This window comes from Bolinopsis microptera, chromosome 6 (assembly GCF_026151205.1).
Source record: "Bolinopsis microptera isolate Bmic1 chromosome 6, MBARI_Bmic_1.0, whole genome shotgun sequence".
Lineage (NCBI taxonomy): Eukaryota > Metazoa > Ctenophora > Tentaculata > Lobata > Bolinopsidae > Bolinopsis > Bolinopsis microptera.
Window position 1 is genome coordinate 20506510 of NC_087077.1, and position 18794 is coordinate 20525303.

At 38.1% G+C, this 18794-nt stretch overlaps 7 protein-coding genes across 8 annotated transcripts in view; 1 reads left to right on the forward strand and 6 right to left on the reverse strand.

The window, feature by feature from the left end:
* The window catches only part of LOC134816848 (uncharacterized), a 38280-nt gene that overhangs the window by 6005 nt on the left and 13481 nt on the right, over window positions 1–18794 (forward strand). For both annotated transcript variants that reach the window (XM_063825844.1, XM_063825845.1), the window contains exons 4-8: window positions 715–860; window positions 989–1073; window positions 1298–1398; window positions 2242–2349; window positions 2564–2686. In XM_063825844.1, coding sequence (XP_063681914.1) covers window positions 715–860; window positions 989–1073; window positions 1298–1398; window positions 2242–2349; window positions 2564–2686 — 563 coding nt within the window. The remainder of the gene's footprint in view (window positions 1–714; window positions 861–988; window positions 1074–1297; window positions 1399–2241; window positions 2350–2563; window positions 2687–18794) is intronic.
* On the reverse strand, window positions 3310–5330 carry LOC134817058 (isopenicillin N synthase-like). The gene is made up of 6 exons (XM_063826147.1): window positions 5251–5330; window positions 4863–5125; window positions 4410–4752; window positions 4133–4241; window positions 3820–3992; window positions 3310–3693 (listed from the first exon to the last, which is right to left on the reverse strand). Exons 2-6 carry the CDS (start codon window positions 5017–5019, stop codon window positions 3573–3575), a joined length of 903 nt encoding a protein of 300 aa, XP_063682217.1. The 5' UTR covers window positions 5020–5125; window positions 5251–5330; the 3' UTR covers window positions 3310–3572.
* Window positions 5611–7682, reverse strand: LOC134817046 (isopenicillin N synthase-like). Its single transcript, XM_063826126.1, has 7 exons — window positions 7600–7682; window positions 7215–7477; window positions 6762–7104; window positions 6484–6592; window positions 6173–6345; window positions 5921–6044; window positions 5611–5758 (listed from the first exon to the last, which is right to left on the reverse strand). The coding sequence occupies exons 1-6, from the start codon at window positions 7668–7670 to the stop codon at window positions 5924–5926; spliced, it is 1080 nt and encodes a 359-aa protein (XP_063682196.1). The 5' UTR covers window positions 7671–7682; the 3' UTR covers window positions 5611–5758; window positions 5921–5923.
* On the reverse strand, window positions 7826–10033 carry LOC134817065 (isopenicillin N synthase-like). Its single transcript, XM_063826156.1, has 7 exons — window positions 9954–10033; window positions 9566–9828; window positions 9113–9455; window positions 8835–8943; window positions 8524–8696; window positions 8272–8395; window positions 7826–8107 (listed from the first exon to the last, which is right to left on the reverse strand). The coding sequence occupies exons 1-6, from the start codon at window positions 10022–10024 to the stop codon at window positions 8275–8277; spliced, it is 1080 nt and encodes a 359-aa protein (XP_063682226.1). The 5' UTR covers window positions 10025–10033; the 3' UTR covers window positions 7826–8107; window positions 8272–8274.
* On the reverse strand, window positions 10180–12359 carry LOC134817066 (isopenicillin N synthase-like). The gene is made up of 7 exons (XM_063826157.1): window positions 12283–12359; window positions 11850–12112; window positions 11397–11739; window positions 11180–11288; window positions 10870–11042; window positions 10625–10748; window positions 10180–10465 (listed from the first exon to the last, which is right to left on the reverse strand). Exons 1-6 carry the CDS (start codon window positions 12351–12353, stop codon window positions 10628–10630), a joined length of 1080 nt encoding a protein of 359 aa, XP_063682227.1. The 5' UTR covers window positions 12354–12359; the 3' UTR covers window positions 10180–10465; window positions 10625–10627.
* Window positions 12499–14722, reverse strand: LOC134817101 (isopenicillin N synthase-like). Its single transcript, XM_063826207.1, has 7 exons — window positions 14647–14722; window positions 14221–14483; window positions 13768–14110; window positions 13552–13660; window positions 13241–13413; window positions 12963–13086; window positions 12499–12808 (listed from the first exon to the last, which is right to left on the reverse strand). Exons 1-6 carry the CDS (start codon window positions 14715–14717, stop codon window positions 12966–12968), a joined length of 1080 nt encoding a protein of 359 aa, XP_063682277.1. The 5' UTR covers window positions 14718–14722; the 3' UTR covers window positions 12499–12808; window positions 12963–12965.
* LOC134817072 (isopenicillin N synthase-like) lies at window positions 14862–17507 on the reverse strand. The gene is made up of 7 exons (XM_063826177.1): window positions 17407–17507; window positions 16945–17207; window positions 16492–16834; window positions 16214–16322; window positions 15903–16075; window positions 15331–15454; window positions 14862–15176 (listed from the first exon to the last, which is right to left on the reverse strand). Exons 1-6 carry the CDS (start codon window positions 17475–17477, stop codon window positions 15334–15336), a joined length of 1080 nt encoding a protein of 359 aa, XP_063682247.1. The 5' UTR covers window positions 17478–17507; the 3' UTR covers window positions 14862–15176; window positions 15331–15333.

The window sequence follows — 18794 nt, forward strand, 5'->3', positions numbered from 1 at the left end:
AAGTGTCTCGTTTTAAGCCACTATTCCTTTAGTTGTAGTCTGCTTGAAGAAGCACGTGTCTCGTTTTAAGCCACTATTCCTTTAGTTGTAGCCTGCTTGAAGAAGCAAGTGTCTCGTTTTAAGCCACTATTCCTTTAGTTGTAGTCTGTTTGAAGAAGCACGTGTCTCGTTTTAAGCCACTATTCCTTTAGTTGTAGTCTGCTTGAAGAAGCACGTGTCTCGTTTTAAGCCACTATTCCTTTAGTTGTAGCCTGCTTGAAGAAGCAAGTGTCTCGTTTTAAGCCACTATTCCTTTAGTTGTAGTCTGCTTGAAGAAGCACGTGTCTCGTTTTAAGCCACTATTCCTTTAGTTGTAGCCTGCTTGAAGAAGCACGTGTCACTTTTTAAGCCACTATTCCTTTAGTTGTAGTCTGCTTGAAGAAGCACGTGTCTCGTTTTAAGCCACTATTCCTTTAGTTGTAGCCTGCTTGAAGAAGCAAGTGTCTCGTTTTAAGCCACTATTCCTTTAGTTGTAGTCTGCTTGAAGAAGCACGTGTCTCGTTTTAAGCCACTATTCCGTTATTTGTACTTTGTATTCTGCTTGAAGAAGCACGAGTCTCCCTGCTCCTCCGACTGATGACTGTTTAGTTCTTGTACTAGTTAATTTGTCTGCCAAAAGCTCCTAAAGTCAGGTTAGAAATAGGTTGTCCCCTTCTAAAGGTGGTATTTCTACAGGGAAGAGTTTGAACACATTGTCCAAGTTCCTAAAAGAGTACAACACAACTAATCAGTACGTTGTGACAGTCCTCCCCGACGAAATGAGACACGAGGTACACATGCCTCCTTTCTTACAGTGCGGCACTTACAGTCACAACTTACTGGTAATTACTTTATATCTCGGAGCTCAATATAACAGATATATCGTATCCAGATTTTTATGCTAAAATTTATTAACTCTGTTAAACATTTCCCCTCCACACTTAAATTTAAGCCTCTGTAATCTATCCAGGAGTTGAACCTGTGGATGGGATCAGGTGACACAGCTTCACAAGTACACTACGATGCTGACCACAATATACACTGTCTGCTTGCAGGTAATGTGTTCACGCACTGTAGTTATATATGACAATACTCACTTTCCAATCATTCCTCTTAACATAAAACAACTTTGTTTTATGACAATACTTACACGATTACACGATTTTTACACGATTAGAAAATTTATTAGTTATACTGGAATAATAACAATTTTAAAATTAAAAAAATACTCACTTTCCAATCATCCCTCTTAACATTTCCTCAATGTTTACCTTTTCAGGGAAGAAATCCTTCTTTATGATCCATCCTGACCAGTATCATAAGATGTATATGGAGCGATTAGAACACACTGGCTCTAATTACTGCCCCAATATAAACCAGGTGGGAATTATACCAGATATTTTGCATCTTTCTGTGCAAGCAGTGTATATTAGGCTATGTATTCTTAATATTCGTGGCACGCCCCCATTTCTTGCCCCCATAGAAACAAATAATGTTAGATTGTAAAATAAACCATCCTAAGGGTTTTTACTAAAATTGTGGCACAACTTGCCTCTATCAATAAAGCGTCTTATTACTTGCTCAATTATTGGTAAGTGATTTCCATCATAGTTGTTAATAGCTTAAGCAGACTAAGCTAGAGTAGGGTAGAAAATACTAGTAATAGCTCGATAATTAGCAAATGACGAGATGAGGGCCGTGTCACAAAAATCTTGAATACACCCCCTATTATATAATATCCATCCTCTCTGTGATTATTTGAAGACTCATATAACTAACTGCATGTGCGCGCAAACTCCAAATGACAATTTTGTTTACATCATTGCGCAACAAATACGCGCGGTTGCGCGCGCACATATTCATTATTCGAGTATATTATTGTGGCTCTTAAATTGTTTGGCTGGCATTATCAATTGAATACTAATATTCTCAAGATGTGTGTGTTCGTTCGCGTGTAATTTCCGAGCGGCTTAATCAAGAAACCGGTAAAAGGTTCCTGTAAGTGCTCGGCCATGGTTGTCCGAAGTAAAAGAAAAAGGGTGGTTTTCATAGATGACCCTGCTGCCTTGCAGCTAAACAACGTAAAGTAAGTATTAGATATGTGGGAGGCACCCAGAATAAAATTGTGGTCTGTTTGGAATGAGCCAGTTCAATAAAAAAAAAGTGATTTTGCATGACTTATTGTATATTCTGAACAACTCCAAAACAGAGGTACTGTTTCAGAACAGAGTGGATATGTTAGAACAAAGTAGCATTGCAGATGTAGATTACCAGTGGGACATGCTCTACCCAGGCGACTGTATCTTTATCCCCGCCCAATACACTCATCAGGTAAATTTCATTCTTTCTTCTTTGTGTCTGTAATTTTAACATGTAAGATCATGTCTCGCAAAAAACCGGAGAAAGGTTTGTTCAAAGTGACAATGTAGTATCTACCCAGGTCCGCTCTTACGGAAGAAGTTTATCAGTAACAATACTCTGGGTTACACTACTAGTTATCATAGTTACACTACTAGTTACCATAGTTACACTACTAATTACCCAGGTCCGCTCCTACGGAAGAAGTATATCAGTAACAATACTCTGGGACCCAACTGTGCAGTTTGACATCAGCAGTCTGGTTAACTGCCTCCCCAATAACCTGTCCTCTATTGCTGACAACCATGTGGTACGTTTATAGTTTCTAATTACAAAGGTTGATAGGGCTCATTCATTAAAGTTATTAAAGTTAGTTACTGTAACACCACATATTTTCGCGGGCACTTATTTTCGCGGGAACTTATTTTCGCGAATTTAAATGATTTAATGAAGAAATAAGCTGAAGGGGCTATATTATATTATTAAAAGAGCTCGTTAATACAATTAATAAATCTTGAAAAATGGAAATATTTGTTAATTTGGACTGTACCGAACTGATAATATGATAAACCAGTAATATGCTTAATGAAGCTATGAAGTAATGTTGACATCATTGTTAATGTTAGATCTTCTGATGATACTTGACGTTCTTTTAGGTACATGATGCATTCATTTTGATAAGTTTATAGCATGTTGAACTAAGACTAAGCGTTGTTGATGAGTTTACACATCAGTGACTGACAATGTACCTGAATGCTTTTTTCACTAATTCACTTTGTATGTCGTCATGGAATTTAGAAAATCCGGGTCGGTCGAAAGATAAGAAGGATAAAGTTAAAGTGTGGCCTGGTCAACTGTCACCCCCCCCCCCCCCCCCCCCTGTGGCCTTAATATCATTACTAGGTACATTTTACAACGAATAAGCAATATCTATGTTTTTAAAATGCAGGTTACAAATCTTTTAAAATCATGCAATAAAAATTATAGATATACAGTTTACAGTATAAAAATCAAAGCGAAAATCATAGCGGTATGATGAAAAACATTGTCATAAACAATATAAATAATTCACCCGTGCAAATGTGTGTACAATAGGTATAACTAGCAAAAGATTATATTCATCTTAAGTAACAGTCTTTTTTTGGTTCAGTACCCCGGCTGTGCTGATTCTGTCCTAGCGTGTTCTGTCTTACTGTTTAGTAGTAGAAGAGTTCAATAGCACCAAGGTAGTCCTTGATCCATTCTCCGAAGATGGTGTATTTTTGTCCAGCGTCGGTCAGTTTACCGCTCACACTTCGGCTGATATCAGCATCGAATCTGAAAGGAAATGACGTAAGAAGTCAATAAAATTTACCTTACTATGTAGTATGACAGTAAGATTTGCAGAGTAAGAAATCAATAAGGAATAAAAAGCAGAGAATCTTATATAAAGTTTAAACTCACTGGGGTCCCAGGAAGTAGGTGATAGAGTATCTATCAAAGTCAACTTCAGCAACTCTGTGTCTGACTGAGGGCACCTTGTTGTCGATAAGGTCATCTACCAGCTTTCCGATGTTGACGATGAAGGAGTTTTCTCCGGTCACAGGAACGGCTCGGTACTGGTTCTTGTAGAGCACCTAAAAGATTTCATCGTTTAAAAATTGAAAGAATTCTCGTTTAGTGGCTGAGAGTTATGAAAATATTAATTGACCTTTCATCTGGATCAAATTTTAAGGGGAGCACATTTCAAATTTTGCATTAGGATTTAAATTGTTACCTCAAGACCATCGTTGTTGAAGGTGGAGAGGACGGTGACGGTAGAGTCAATGTGTTCCAGTTCTCTCAGGAGAGTTCCGTCAAAGTCAGAGTACATGTTGCTGTTGATCCTTTGAGAAATGTATTGTCAGAAAGGATTGGTAAACAAGAGGTTATTTAAATTAAGGAAATAAAGGTAATTCTAAGGTTATTTAGGATTCAGAACGTGAGCGAATATACGTGACTCTAAAGTCTGACAATTCGGCTGATAGTACTGGACGAAGAAGAATGTGTCTTACTTTCTTCGGATGGGGTATTTCCTGAGTCCCATAGCAGAGAACTCGTCCTCAGAAAAGAGAGCGGGCAGGTTGGGGTACTCCATGGCTCGGGCAATGCTCCTGATGAAAGCTCTTCCGACGTTCCTCCTGATTTCGAATCCAGCCTGGAAGGTCTCCTTGAATACTTTGTCGAAGGTGCAGTTACCGGTCTCGGGCCATACGTTGGGTTCCTGGCAGTCGTATCTGAGTTTCTCGAGGATGTCGTCACTCTCGAAGCTTGCAGCTCGGGTCTCGTGGGGTCCAATGTTGTAGAGGTTCTTGTATTGGAGGGTGTTCTCAACATCGTCAAGTCCGGGGCAGTATCCTGGATATTGGTTATTTTAGCGCCATATTCAAGAATTGCATCACCTGTATTAGCAAAATTATAAATCTTAGATAATTTGTATGATAAATGAAAATTAATTAAATGATCACCTCGATAAGCATTCTTGTTGGCGGGGTTGTGTCTCCTGATAGCAATCTCGTCCTTGACATCCTCATCCAGATCGTAGAACTGCTTCATGATGTCCTGCTCAAGAGAAGCGCTGTACTCAGGGACATCCACAACGTAGAAGTATCCGTATTTCTTCATGGACTGGAGGAGGAAGGGGTCGATGTAGGAGTTGTCGTTGAGGAGGTCCAAGTATGGGATTCTGGCTACCCCATCGAACACACCCTCATTTTGTTCCGGTCACAGTCTGCAGGATTAATGATTGGTTATGATTGGTTCAAAACTGTTTGGAAAAAGTTAATCCTTGCAATTATAGGTTGCTGCTTAATGATTAATAATTAAGTATGTTTATCTTCGAAGTTATGTACTTACTTTTCCAAAAGGTCGGGAAGTAAAGCTGTTGCAGGAGCAACCAAAAGTAAAACCAGTGCGAACAGTTTCATAGCTATAATAAGATTTAGTAGGATTAAAGTCACTGCAAATTAGGAATTTAAGTACTTTAAATTAATTAATCAGCGAATATAATTGGGAGTTTTCCGGACTTAATTGGGAGCAACATTTCTAATAAATAATTTAAATGAACAATAAAACAGAAATATCAGCGTTTTATAATGCATTTCAATTGTATGGAAATAGTAGATAATCCTTAAATATAAAATGTATATGTGTACAAAGTTTTAGTTTAAAATAATCCTAGTCTTTACGGCAAAGAAAAAGTTTAGAAAATTTAAATTTCTCAATTTCTAAACAAAAATTCAGTCAAACATTTAGGTCCACTTATTTTAGAAGATGTCGTCATTTCATTCAAAAACCTTCGTTATGCCGAAGGTAATTGAATTCCTCATACCGTTTCAATCTAACCACGCTGAGAGTTCATCATCTCCTAAGGATTAAAGGCTGTCATAAAAAGTAATAAGGTTTTAATAACAGGACATTTGTAAACCTAAATAATAAATAATTCAAAGATTCTTAGCAAAACTTCGATGGGTCTTTACAGGATTTGAGGAGTTAGCAGTAAATGTATAGTTTTTGAGGATCTTACTGTTTAGTAGTAGAATAGTTCAATAGCACCAAGGTAGTCCTTGATCCATTCTCCGAAGATGGTGTATTTTTGTCCAGCGTCGGTCAGTTTACCGCTCACACTTCGGCTGATATCAGCATCGAATCTGAAAGGAAATGACGTAAGAAGTCAATGAAATTTACCTTACTATGTAGTATGACAGTAAGATTTGCAGAGTAAGAAATAAATAAGGAATAAAAAGCAGAGAATCTTAAAAACAAAGTTTAAACTCACTGGGGTCCCAGGAAGTAGGTGATAGAGTATCTATCAAAGTCAACTTCAGCAACTCTGTGTCTGACTGAGGGCACCTTGTTGTCGATCAGGTCATCTACCAGCTTTCCGATGTTGACGATGAAGGAGTTTTCTCCGGTCACGGGAACGGCTCGGTACTGGTTCTTGTAGAGCACCTAAAAGATTTCATCGTTTAAAAATTGAATGAATTTTCGTTTAGTGGCTGAGAGTTATGAAAATATTAATCGACCTTTCATCAATATCAAATTTTATAGAGCACATTTCAAATTTTGCATTAGGATTTAAATTGTTACCTCAAGACCATCGTTGTTGAAGGTGGAGAGGACGGTGACGGTAGAGTCAATGTGTTCCAGTTCTCTCAGGAGAGTTCCGTCAAAGTCAGAGTACATGTTGCTGTTGATCCTTTGAGAAATGTATTGTCAGAAAGGATTGGTAAACAAGAGGTTATTTAAATTAAGAAAATAAAGGTAATTCAAAGGTTATTTAAGGATTCATAACGTGAGCGAATATACTTGACTCTAAAGTCTGACAATTGGGCTGATAGTACTGGACGAAGAAGAATGTTTCTTACTTTCTTCGGATGGGGTATTTCCTGAGTCCCATAGCAGAGAACTCGTCCTCAGAAAAGAGAGCGGGCAGGTTGGGGTACTCCATGGCTCGGGCAATGCTCCTGATGAAAGCTCTTCCGACGTTCCTCCTGATTTCGAATCCAGCCTGGAAGGTCTCCTTGAATACTTTGTCGAAGGTGCAGTTACCGGTCTCGGGCCATACGTTGGGTTCCTGGCAGTCGTATCTGAGTTTCTCGAGGATGTCGTCACTCTCGAAGCTTGCAGCTCGGGTCTCGTGGGGTCCAATGTTGTAGAGGTTCTTGTATTGGAGGGTGTTCTCAACATCGTCAAGTCCGGGGCAGTATCCTGGATATTGGTTATTTTAGCGCCATATTCAAGAATTGCATCACCTATATTAGCAAAATTATAAATCTTAGATAATTTGTATGATAAATGAAAATTAATTAAATGATCACCTCGATAAGCGTTCTTGTTGGCGGGGTTGTGTCTCCTGATAGCAATCTCGTCCTTGACATCCTCATCCAGATCGTAGAACTGCTTCATGATGTCCTGCTCAAGAGAAGCGCTGTACTCAGGGACATCCACAACGTAGAAGTATCCGTATTTCTTCATGGACTGGAGGAGGAAGGGGTCGATGTAGGAGTTGTCGTTGAGGAGGTCCAAGTATGGGATTCTGGCTACCCCATCGAACACACCCTCATTTTGTTCCGGCCACAGTCTGCAGGAGTGATGATTGGTAATGATTCGTTAACTGTTTGGAAAAGGTTAATCCTTGCAATTATAGGTTGCTGCTTAATGATTAATAATTAAGTATGTTTATCTTCGAAGTTATGTACTTACTTTTCCAAAAGGTCGGGAAGTAAAGCCGTTGCAGGAGCAACCAAAAGTAAAACCAGTGCGAACAGTTTCATAGCTATAATAAGATTTAGTAGGATTAAAGTCACTGCAAATTAGGAATTTAAGTACTTTAAATTAATTAATCAGCGAATATAATTGGGAGTTTTCCGGACTAAATTGGGAGCAACATTTCTAATAAATAATTTAAATGAACAATAAAACAGAAATATCAGCGTTTTATAATGCATTTCAATTGTATGGAAATAGTAGATAATCCTTAAATATAAAATTTATATGTGTACAAAGTTTTAGTTTAAAATAATCCTAGTCTTTACGGCAAAGAAAAAGTTTAGAAAATTTAAATTTCTCAATTTCTAAACAAAAATTCAGTCAAACATTTAGGTCCACTTATTTTAGAAGATGTCGTCATTTCATTCAAAAACCTTCGTTATGCCGAAGGTAATTGAATTCCTCATACCGTTTCAATCTAACCACGCTGAGAGTTCATCATCTCCTAAGGATTAAAGGCTGTCATAAAAAGTAATAAGGTTTTAATAACAGGACATTTGTAAACCTAAAATAATAAAATAATTCAGAGATTCTTAGCAAAATTTCGATGGGTCTTTACAGGATTTGAGGAGTTAGCAGTAAATGTATAGTTTTTGAGGATCTTACTGTTTAGTAGTAGAAGAGTTCAATAGCACCAAGGTAGTCCTTGATCCATTCTCCGAAGATGGTGTATTTTTGTCCAGCGTCAGTCAGTTTACCGCTCACACTTCGGCTGATATCAGCATCGAATCTGAAAGGAAATGACGTAAGAAGTCAATGAAATTTACCTTACTATGTAGTATGACAGTAAGATTTGCAGAATAAGAAATCAATAAGGAATAAAAAGCAGAGAATCTTAAAAACAAAGTTTAAACTCACTGGGGTCCCAGGAAGTAGGTGATAGAGTATCTATCAAAGTCAACTTCAGCAACTCTGTGTCTGACTGAGGGCACCTTGTTGTCGATCAGGTCATCTACCAGCTTTCCGATGTTGACGATGAAGGAGTTTTCTCCGGTCACGGGAACGGCTCGGTACTGGTTCTTGTAGAGCACCTAAAAGATTTCATCGTTTAAAAATTGAAAGAATTTTCGTTTAGTGGCTGAGAGTTATGAAAATATTAATCGACCTTTCATCAAGATCAAATTTTATAGAGCACATTTCAAATTTTGCATTAGGATTTAAATTGTTACCTCAAGACCATCGTTGTTGAAGGTGGAGAGGACGGTGACGGTAGAGTCAATGTGTTCCAGTTCTCTCAGGAGAGTTCCGTCAAAGTCAGAGTACATGTTGCTGTTGATCCTTTGAGAAATGTATTGTCAGAAAGGATTGGTAAACAAGAGGTTATTTAAGTTAAGGAAATAAAGGTAATTCTAAGGTTATTTAAGGATTCATAACGTGAGCGAATATACTTAACTCTAAAGTCTGGCATTTCGGCTGATAATACTGGACGAAGAAGAATGTTTCTTACTTTCTTCGGATGGGGTATTTCCTGAGTCCCATAGCAGAAAACTCGTCCTCAGAAAAGAGAGCGGGCAGGTTTGGGTACTCCATGGCTCGGGCAATGCTCCTGATGAAAGCTCTTCCGACGTTCCTCCTGATTTCGAATCCAGCCTGGAAGGTCTCCTTGAATACTTTGTCGAAGGTGCAGTTACCGGTCTCGGGCCATACGTTGGGTTCCTGGCAGTCGTATCTGAGTTTCTCGAGGATGTCATCACTCTCGAAGCTTGCAGCTCGGGTCTCGTGGGGTCCAATGTTGTAGAGGTTCTTGTATTGGAGGGTGTTCTCAACATCGTCAAGTCCGGGGCAGTATCCTGGATATTGGTTATTTTAGCGTCATATTCAAGAATTGCATCATCGATAGTAGTAAAATTATAAATCTTAGATAATTTTTATGATAAATGAAAATTAATTAAATGATCACCTCGATAAGCATTCTTGTTGGCGGGGTTGTGTCTCCTGATAGCAATCTCGTCCTTGACATCCTCATCCAGATCGTAGAACTGCTTCATGATGTCCTGTTCCAGAGAAGCGCTGTACTCAGGGACATCCACAACGTAGAAATATCCGTATTTCTTCATGGACTGGAGGAGGAAGGGGTCAATGTAGGAGTTGTCGTTGAGGAGGTCCAAGTATGGGATTCTGGCTACCCCATCGAACACACCCTCATTTTGTTCGGGCCACAGTCTGCAGGATTAATGATTGGTTATGATTGGTTCAAAACTGTTTGGAAAAAGTTAATCCTTGCAATTATAGGTTGCTGCTTAATGATTAATAATTAAGTATGTTTATCTTCGAAGTTATGTACTTACTTTTCCAAAAGGTCGGGAAGTAAAGCTGTTGCAGGAGCAACCAAAAGTAAAACCAGTGCGAACAGTTTCATAGCTATAATAAGATTTAGTAGGATTAAAGTCACTGCAAATTAGGAATTTAAGTACTTTAAATTAATAAATCAGCGAATATAATTGGGAGTTTTCCGGACAAAATTGGGAGCAACATTTCTAATAAATAATTTAAATGAACAATGAAACAGCAATATCAGCGTTTTATAATGCATTTCAATTGTATGGAAATAGTAAATAATCCTTAAATATCAAATTTATATTATGTGTACAAAGTTTTAGTTTAAAATAATCCTAGTCTTTACGGCAAACAAAAAGTTTAGAAAAATTTAAATTTCTCAATTTCTAAACAAAAATTCAGTCAAACATTTAGGTCCATTTATTTTAGAAGATGTCGTCATTTGATTCAAAAACCTTCGTTTTGCCGAAGGTAATTGAATTCCTCATACCGTTTCAATCTAACCACGCTGAGAGTTCATCTCCTAAGGATTAAAGGCTGTCATAAAAAGTAATAAGGATTTAATAACAGGACATTTGTAAACCTAAAATTAATTCAAAGATTCTTAGCAAAATTTCGATGGGTCTTTACAGGATTTGATGAGTTAGCAGTGCAGTAAATGTATAGTTTTTGAGGATCTTACTGTTTAGTAGTAGAAGAGTTCAATAGCACCAAGGTAGTCCTTGATCCATTCTCCGAAGATGGTGTATTTTTGTCCAGCGTCAGTCAGTTTACCGCTCACACTTCGGCTGATATCAGCATTGAATCTGAAATGACGTAAGAAGTCAATGAAATTTACGTTACTATGTAGTATGGCAGTAAGATTTGCAGAGTAAGAAATCAATGAGGAATAAAAAGCAGAGCATCTTAAATAAAGTTTAAACTCACTGGGGTCCCAGGAAGTAGGTGATAGAGTATCTATCAAAGTCAACTTCAGCAACTCTGTGTCTGACTGAGGGCACCTTGTTGTCGATGAGGTCATCTACCAGCTTTCCGATGTTGACGATGAAGGAGTTTTCTCCGGTCACGGGAACGGCTCGGTACTGGTTCTTGTAGAGCACCTAAAGATTTCATCGTTTAAAAATTGAAAGAATTCTCGTTTAGTGGCTGAGAGTTATGAAAAGTTTAATTGACATTTCATCAGGATCAAATTTTATAGAGCACATTTCAAATTTTGCATTAGGATTTAAATTGTTACCTCAAGACCATCGTTGTTGAAGGTGGAGAGGACGGTGACGGTAGAGTCAATGTGTTCCAGTTCTCTCAGGAGAGTTCCGTCAAAGTCAGAGTACATGTTGCTGTTGATCCTTTGAGAAATGTATTGTCAGAAAGGATTGGTAAACAAGAGGTTATTTAAATTAAGGAAATAAAGGTAATTCTAAGGTTAATACATGATGAAGAAGAATGTTTCTTACTTTCTTCGGATGGGGTATTTCCTGAGTCCCATAGCAGAGAACTCGTCTTCAGAAAAGAGAGCGGGCAGGTTGGGGTACTCCATGGCTCGGGCAATGCTCCTGATGAAAGCTCTTCCGACGTTCCTCCTGATTTCGAATCCAGCCTGGAAGGTCTCCTTGAATACTTTGTCGAAGGTGCAGTTTCCAGTCTCGGGCCATACGTTGGGTTCCTGGCAGTCGTATCTGAGTTTCTCGAGGATGTCATCACTCTCGAAGCTTGCAGCTCGGGTCTCGTGGGGTCCAATGTTGTAGAGGTTCTTGTATTGGAGGGTGTTCTCAACATCGTCAAGTCCGGGGCAGTATCCTGGATATTAGTTATTTTAGCGCCATATTCAAGAATTGCATCACCTATATTAGCAAAATTATAAATCTTAGATAATTTTTATGATAAATGAAAATTAATCAAATGATCACCTCGATAAGCATTCTTGTTGGCGGGGTTGTGTCTCCTGATAGCAATCTCGTCCTTGACATCCTCATCCAGATCGTAGAACTGCTTCATGATGTCCTGTTCCAGAGAAGCGCTGTACTCAGGGACATCCACAACGTAGAAATATCCGTATTTCTTCATGGACTGGAGGAGGAAGGGGTCAATGTAGGAGTTGTCGTTGAGGAGGTCCAAGTATGGGATTCTGGCTACCCCATCGAACACACCCTCATTTTGTTCCGGCCACAGTCTGCAGGAGTGATGATTGGTTATGATTGGTTAACTGTTTGGAAAAAGTTAATCCTTGTAATTATAGGTTGCTTCATAATCGTTTATAGTCGGTCAGATTATTGCAATAGTTTCTTTTTCGAACCCATGATTCTTAAATAAGTATGTTTAACTCTGAAATTATGTACTTACTTTTCCAAAAGGTCGGGAAGTAAAGCTGTTGCGGGAGCAACCAAAAGTAAAACCAGTGCGAACAGTTTCATAGCTATAATAAGATTCGGTAGAATTAAAGTCACTGCAAATTAGGAATTTTAGTACTTCACCGAATACAATTAGGAATTTTTCCCGACAAAATTGGGAGCAACATTTCTAATAAATACTTTTTAAATGAACAATGAAACAGCAATATCAGCGTTTTATAATGCATTTCAATTGTATGGAAATAGTAGGTAATCCTTAAATATCAAATTTATATGTGTACAAAATTTTAGTTTAAAATAATCCTAGTCTTTACGGCAAAGAAAAAGTTTAGAAAAATTGAAATTTCTTCATTTTAGAGTTTGCTTATCTTAACAATAATTTAGTTACACATGTAATTCTAATGTCCATTTATTTCAGAAGATGTCGTCATTTCATTTATAGACCGTTGTTATGTCGAAGGTATCTGAATTTCTCATACCGTTTCAATCTAACCACGTTGAGAACTCATCCTCATCTCCTAAGGATTGATAAGCTGTCATAAAAAGTAATTAGGACTTAATGACAAGAAATTTGTAAACCTAAAATAATTCAAAGATTCTTAGCAAAATTTTGATGGGTCTTTACAGGATTTGAGGAGTTAGCAGTAAATGTATAGTTTTTGAGGATCTTACTGTTTAGTAGTAGAAGAGTTCAATAGCACCAAGGTAGTCCTTGATCCATTCTCCGAAGATAGTGTATTTTTGTCCAGCGTCGGTCAGTTTACCGCTCACACTTCGGCTGATATCAGCATCGAATCTGAAAGGAAATGACGTAAGAAATCAATGAAATTTACCTTACTATACATAGTAATCTTACTGTCATACTACATGTAGTATGACAGTAAGATTTGCAAAGTAAGAAATCAATAAGGAATAAAAAGCAGAGAATCTTAAACAAAGTTTAAACTCACTGGGGTCCCAGGAAGTAGGTGATAGAGTATCTATCAAAGTCAACTTCAGCAACTCTATGTCTGACTGAGGGCACCTTGTTGTCGATGAGGTCATCTACCAGCTTTCCGATGTTGACGATGAAGGAGTTTTCTCCGGTCACGGGAACGGCTCGGTACTGGTTCTTGTAGAGCACCTAAAAGATTTTATCGTTTAAAGATTGAAAGAATTCTCGTTTAGTGGCTGAGAGTTATGAAAATATTAATTGACCTTTCGTCAGGATCAAATTTTATAGAGCACATTTCAAATTTTGCATTAGGATTTAAATTGTTACCTCAAGACCATCGTTGTTGAAGGTGGAGAGGACGGTGACGGTAGAGTCAATGTGTTCCAGTTCTCTCAGGAGAGTTCCGTCAAAGTCAGAGTACATGTTGCTGTTGATCCTTGAGAAATGTATTGTCAGAAAGGATTGGTAAACAAGAAGTTATTTAAATTAAGGAAATAAAAGTAATTCTAAGGTTAATACTGGACGAAGAAGAATGTTTCTTACTTTCTTCGGATGGGGTATTTCCTGAGTCCCATAGCAGAGAACTCGTCCTCAGAAAAGAGAGCGGGCAGGTTGGGGTACTCCATGGCTCGGGCAATGCTCCTGATGAAAGCTCTTCCGACGTTCCTCCTGATTTCGAATCCAGCCTGGAAGGTCTCCTTGAATACTTTGTCGAAGGTGCAGTTTCCAGTCTCGGGCCATACGTTGGGTTCCTGGCAGTCGTATCTGAGTTTCTCGAGGATGTCGTCACTTTCGAAGCTTGCAGCTCGGGTCTCGTGGGGTCCAATGTTGTAGAGGTTCTTGTATTGGAGGGTGTTCTCAACATCGTCAAGTCCGGGGCAGTATCCTGGATATTAGTTATTTTAGCGCCATATTCAAGAATTGCATCACCTATATTAGCAAAATTATAAATCTTAGATAATTTTTATGATAAATGAAAATTAATCAAATGATCACCTCGATAAGCATTCTTGTTGGCGGGGTTGTGTCTCCTGATAGCAATCTCGTCCTTGACATCCTCATCCAGATCGTAGAACTGCTTCATGATGTCCTGCTCAAGAGAAGCGCTGTACTCAGGGACATCCACAACGTAGAAATATCCGTATTTCTTCATGGACTGGAGGAGGAAGGGGTCAATGTAGGAGTTGTCGTTGAGGAGGTCCAAGTATGGGATTCTGGCTACCCCATCGAACACACCCTCATTTTGTTCCGGCCACAGTCTGCAGGAGTGATGATTGTTTATGATTGGTTAACTGTTTGGAAAAGGTTAATCCTTGCAATTATAGGTTGCTGCATAATCGTTTATAGTCGGTCAGATTATTGCAATAGTTTCTTTTTTGAACCCATGATTCTTAAATAACTATGTTTAAATTATGTACTTACTTTTCCAAAAGGTCGGGAAGTAAAGCTGTTGCTGGAGCAACCAAAAGTAAAACCAGTGCGAACAGTTTCATAGCTATAATAAGATTCGGTAGAATTAAAGTCACTGAAAATTAGGAATTTAAGTACTTCACCGAATACTATTGGGAGTTTTCCCGACAAAATGGGGAGAAACATTTCTAATAAATACTTTTTAAATGAACAATGAAACAGCAATATCAGCGTTTTATAATGCATTTCAATTGTATGGAAATAGTAGGTAATCCTTAAATATCAAATTTATATGTGTACAAAATTTTAGTTTAAAATAATCCTAGTTAAGTCTTTACGGCAAAGAAAAAGTTTATAAAAATTGAAATTTCTTCATTTTAGAGTTTGCTTATCTTAACAATAATTTAGTTACACATGTAATTCTAATGTCCATTTATTTCAGAAGATGTCGTCATTTCATTTATAGACCTTTGTTATGTCGAAGGTATCTGAATTTCTCATACCGTTTCAATCTAACCACGTTGAGAACTCATCCTCATCTCCTAAGGATTGATAAGCTGTCATAAAAAGTAATTAGGACTTAATGACAAGAAATTTGTAAACCTAAAATAATTCAAAGATTCTTAGCAAAATTTCGATGGGTATTTACAGGATTTGAGGAGTTAGCAGTAAATGTATAGTTTTTGATGATCTTACTGTTTAGTAGTAGAAGAGTTCAATAGCACCAAGGTAGTCCTTGATCCATTCTCCGAAGATGGTGTATTTTTGTCCAGCGTCGGTCAGTTTACCGCTCACACTTCGGCTGATATCAGCATCGAATCTGAAAGGAAATGACGTAAGAAGTCAATGAAATTTACCTTACTATGTAGTATGACAATAAGATTTGAAGAGTAATAATTGTCTTGTTTGTAATTTGTAAAGTTCGTAGATTCCTCTACAGGGTCATCGAATAGTTCGATCGCCCTTGTTTTACAGTACACTACATTGTAGATGTTCTGAAGGAGTATCCTACGATTCTTGATCTTTTGGCACAGGCATCTCTCCTCATTTAACCCTCAATCAAGTTTCCTATCCGTCGGTTGAGTCGACCGAGGAGATCGCATAGATCCAATGAATCCTTAGCTACTCCCTAAACTGAGTGACACAGGGATTCGAACCCTTAACCTTCTGTACAGAAGGTGGAAGCTCTAACCACTAGGCCACCCAGCCCCAGTAAGAAATCAATAAGGAATAAAAAGCAGAGAATCTTAAACAATGTTTAAACTTACTGGGGTCCCAAGAAGTAGGTGATAGAGTATCTATCAAAGTCAACTTCAGCAACTCTATGTCTGACTGAGGGCACCTTGTTGTCGATGAGGTCATCTACCAGCTTTCCGATGTTGACGATGAAGGAGTTTTCTCCGGTCACGGGAACGGCTCGGTACTGGTTCTTGTAGAGCACCTAAAAGATTTCATCGTTTAAAAATTGAAAGAATTTTCGTTTAGTGGCTGAGAGTTATGAAAATATTAATTGACCTTTCGTCAGGATCAAATTTTATAGAAGACATTATAAATTTAGCATTAGGATTTAAATTTTTACCTCAAGACCATCGTTGTTGAAGGTGGAGAGGACGGTGACGGTAGAGTCAATGTGTTCCAGTTCTCTCAGGAGAGTTCCGTCAAAGTCAGAGTACATGTTGCTGTTGATCCTTTGAGAAATGTATTGTCAGAAAGGATTGGTAAACAAGAGGTTATTTAAGTTAAGGAAATAAAGGTAATTCTAAGGTTATTTAAGGATTCAGAACGTGAGCGAATACATATGAATCTAAATTGTAAATGTACGGCTGATAGTACTGGACGAAGAAGATCATTTCTTACTTTCTTCGGATGGGGTATTTCCTGAGTCCCATAGCAGAGAACTCGTCCTCAGAAAAGAGAGCGGGCAGGTTGGGGTACTCCATGGCTCGGGCAATGCTCCTGATGAAAGCTCTTCCGACGTTCCTCCTGATTTCGAATCCAGCCTGGAAGGTCTCCTTGAATACTTTGTCGAAGGTGCAGTTACCAGTCTCGGGCCACACGTTGGGTTCCTGGCAGTCGTATCTGAGTTTCTCGAGGATGTCATCACTCTCGAAGCTTGCAGCTCGGGTCTCGTGGGGTCCAATGTTGTAGAGGTTCTTGTATTGGAGGGTGTTCTCAACATCGTCAAGTCCGGGGCAGTATCCTGGATATTGGTTATTTTAGTGCCATATTCAAGAATTTTATCATCGATAGTAGTAAAATTATAAATCTTAGATAACCCGTATGATAAACGAAAATTAATTAAATGATCACCTCGATAAGCGTTCTTGTTGGCGGGGTTGTGTCTCCTGATAGCAATCTCGTCCTTGACATCCTCATCCAGATCGTAGAACTGCTTCATGATGTCCTGCTCAAGAGAAGCGCTGTACTCAGGGACATCCACAACGTAGAAATATCCGTATTTCTTCATGGACTGGAGGAGGAAGGGGTCAATGTAGGAGTTGTCGTTGAGGAGGTCCAAGTATGGGATTCTGGCTACCCCATCGAACACACCCTCATTTTGTTCCGGCCACAGTCTGCAGGAGTGATGATTGGTTATGATTCGTTAAATGTTTGGAATAAGCTAATCATTTCAATTATAGGTTGCTGCATAATTGTCTATAGTTGGGCAGATTATTGTAATAGTTTATTTTTCGAACCCATGATTCTTTGTGTAGTTATGGCAACCAGTATTTGAGAGGTAAATTTATAAACTCACATGATAAATATACTCACTTTTCCAAAAGATCGGGAAGTAAAGCTGTTGCTGGAGCAACCAAAAGTAAAACCAGTGCGAACAGTTTCATACCTAAAACAACATAAAATCAAGTTAATCTTAGGCCCAAGTTCACTACAAATATTTGAATTTACTTCATGGATTTAAATATCGACGAATTTACTATCAAGGACACGTAAAGGGCGTCATTTAGAGATATAGAATGTGTTATGAACAAAGAGGTCAAAGTGGACATTGGCTCGAGAGCAAACATGAGAACTTTTCCTCTCGAGAATTGTGAGGATGACTGAACAGAGGAGTCTATTTAAATGCTTTTGTGGCATCATGTGATCATGTGATTGCAACTCCAATTACACCTCTGCAACGTGGTAAATGCGATTTTAGAGATAAGGAAACCAGAATAGAACAAGCTGTTCCACGCTGCAGTTTTGGCAAGCTGCACTAAATTAAATCAAAAGTATCATGGTAATTGTACCAGCCTATTTTCGTAGCAGATAAGGTTTTAAATGCTTGATATCTTTATTGATATCAAAAACAACGGACGCGGATGTAAAAAAGCAGCTTCTGTTATATTCCTGGTCTTAAGCAAGATTAGGCGAGGAACTTGATAATATCTAACAGTATTAGAAAGTGCAGGCATGGAGTTACCTTTTCTTGGAAAAATCTAGATAACAAATCTAGATGCTTAATAATCCAAGTCAAACTAACTGAATAAACTTTGTAATATTTCATGTGATTCGAATTTACTAAAGGCCATGACTTGAGCCCAATGACTTACCCCTTTTTTCAGTACTCTTACTTACTAAAATATAAGATAATATTATACATGTTAAAAATTTTTGACGCACAAATTAAGTTTTGCACAAACCATTTTATTACGGGTTGATTATCCGGGGTCCCTTATTTTAACGCCACTTTTTAACTGCATTGGTACTGTGATATTTTATCCAAGTAAAAGGACATGACGATGGTAGACGAGTGTCTGGGTGAATTTAAAGTTGGAAACTCAGCTCTGCTAATCTGTTAGAGAACGGTTTCTTTAAAGCTTTCTGTAAAGAACTGGTTTCCACAGTAACACGTGTAGTTGTAAAGAACCTGTCGACTTTTTTGTTGGGGACTGGCCCGTGGTACCAGCCAATGTTTACTCATATCAATGGTAATAAGAAATTCAACCCCGTGGGGCACATGCATAAATATATTATGTAAAGGAAATCTCAATTTATTTAATTTAGACTCTACCGGTAAAGTACAATGAAGGTTTATAACTTAAAGTTTTATTTCTCAAATGGTTAATAGGTAACAGATAAAAAATAAAACAAGACTGAGCACTTCATAATTTTAAGAATTGAGATAATTTTAAGAATTGACTTAGTTTTTTCAATTTTTA

Coding starts and splice junctions, on each gene's coding strand:
- LOC134817058 (XM_063826147.1), bottom strand. CDS start 5,019: ATGAAGAAATACGGATACTTCTACGTTGTGGATGTCCCTGAGTACAGC. Junction 4,753..4,862: donor CAACAAGAATGCTTATCGAG/GTGATCATTTAA, acceptor ACCAATATCCAG/GATACTGCCCCGGACTTGAC. Junction 3,993..4,132: donor TCAACAACGATGGTCTTGAG/GTAACAATTTAA, acceptor GAAATCTTTTAG/GTGCTCTACAAGAACCAGTA.
- LOC134817101 (XM_063826207.1), bottom strand. CDS start 14,717: ATGAAACTGTTCGCACTGGTTTTACTTTTGGTTGCTCCAGCAACAGCT. Junction 14,484..14,646: donor CTTCCCGACCTTTTGGAAAA/GTAAGTACATAA, acceptor TCACTCCTGCAG/ACTGTGGCCGGAACAAAATG. Junction 14,111..14,220: donor CAACAAGAATGCTTATCGAG/GTGATCATTTGA, acceptor ACTAATATCCAG/GATACTGCCCCGGACTTGAC.
- LOC134817046 (XM_063826126.1), bottom strand. CDS start 7,670: ATGAAACTGTTCGCACTGGTTTTACTTTTGGTTGCTCCTGCAACGGCT. Junction 7,105..7,214: donor CAACAAGAACGCTTATCGAG/GTGATCATTTAA, acceptor ACCAATATCCAG/GATACTGCCCCGGACTTGAC. Junction 6,593..6,761: donor AAATACCCCATCCGAAGAAA/GTAAGAAACATT, acceptor CATTTCTCAAAG/GATCAACAGCAACATGTACT.
- LOC134817066 (XM_063826157.1), bottom strand. CDS start 12,353: ATGAAACTGTTCGCACTGGTTTTACTTTTGGTTGCTCCCGCAACAGCT. Junction 12,113..12,282: donor CTTCCCGACCTTTTGGAAAA/GTAAGTACATAA, acceptor TCACTCCTGCAG/ACTGTGGCCGGAACAAAATG. Junction 11,289..11,396: donor AAATACCCCATCCGAAGAAA/GTAAGAAACATT, acceptor CATTTCTCAAAG/GATCAACAGCAACATGTACT.
- LOC134817065 (XM_063826156.1), bottom strand. CDS start 10,024: ATGAAACTGTTCGCACTGGTTTTACTTTTGGTTGCTCCTGCAACAGCT. Junction 9,456..9,565: donor CAACAAGAATGCTTATCGAG/GTGATCATTTAA, acceptor ACCAATATCCAG/GATACTGCCCCGGACTTGAC. Junction 8,697..8,834: donor TCAACAACGATGGTCTTGAG/GTAACAATTTAA, acceptor GAAATCTTTTAG/GTGCTCTACAAGAACCAGTA.
- LOC134817072 (XM_063826177.1), bottom strand. CDS start 17,477: ATGAAACTGTTCGCACTGGTTTTACTTTTGGTTGCTCCAGCAACAGCT. Junction 16,323..16,491: donor AAATACCCCATCCGAAGAAA/GTAAGAAATGAT, acceptor CATTTCTCAAAG/GATCAACAGCAACATGTACT. Junction 15,455..15,902: donor ACCTACTTCTTGGGACCCCA/GTAAGTTTAAAC, acceptor ATTTCCTTTCAG/ATTCGATGCTGATATCAGCC.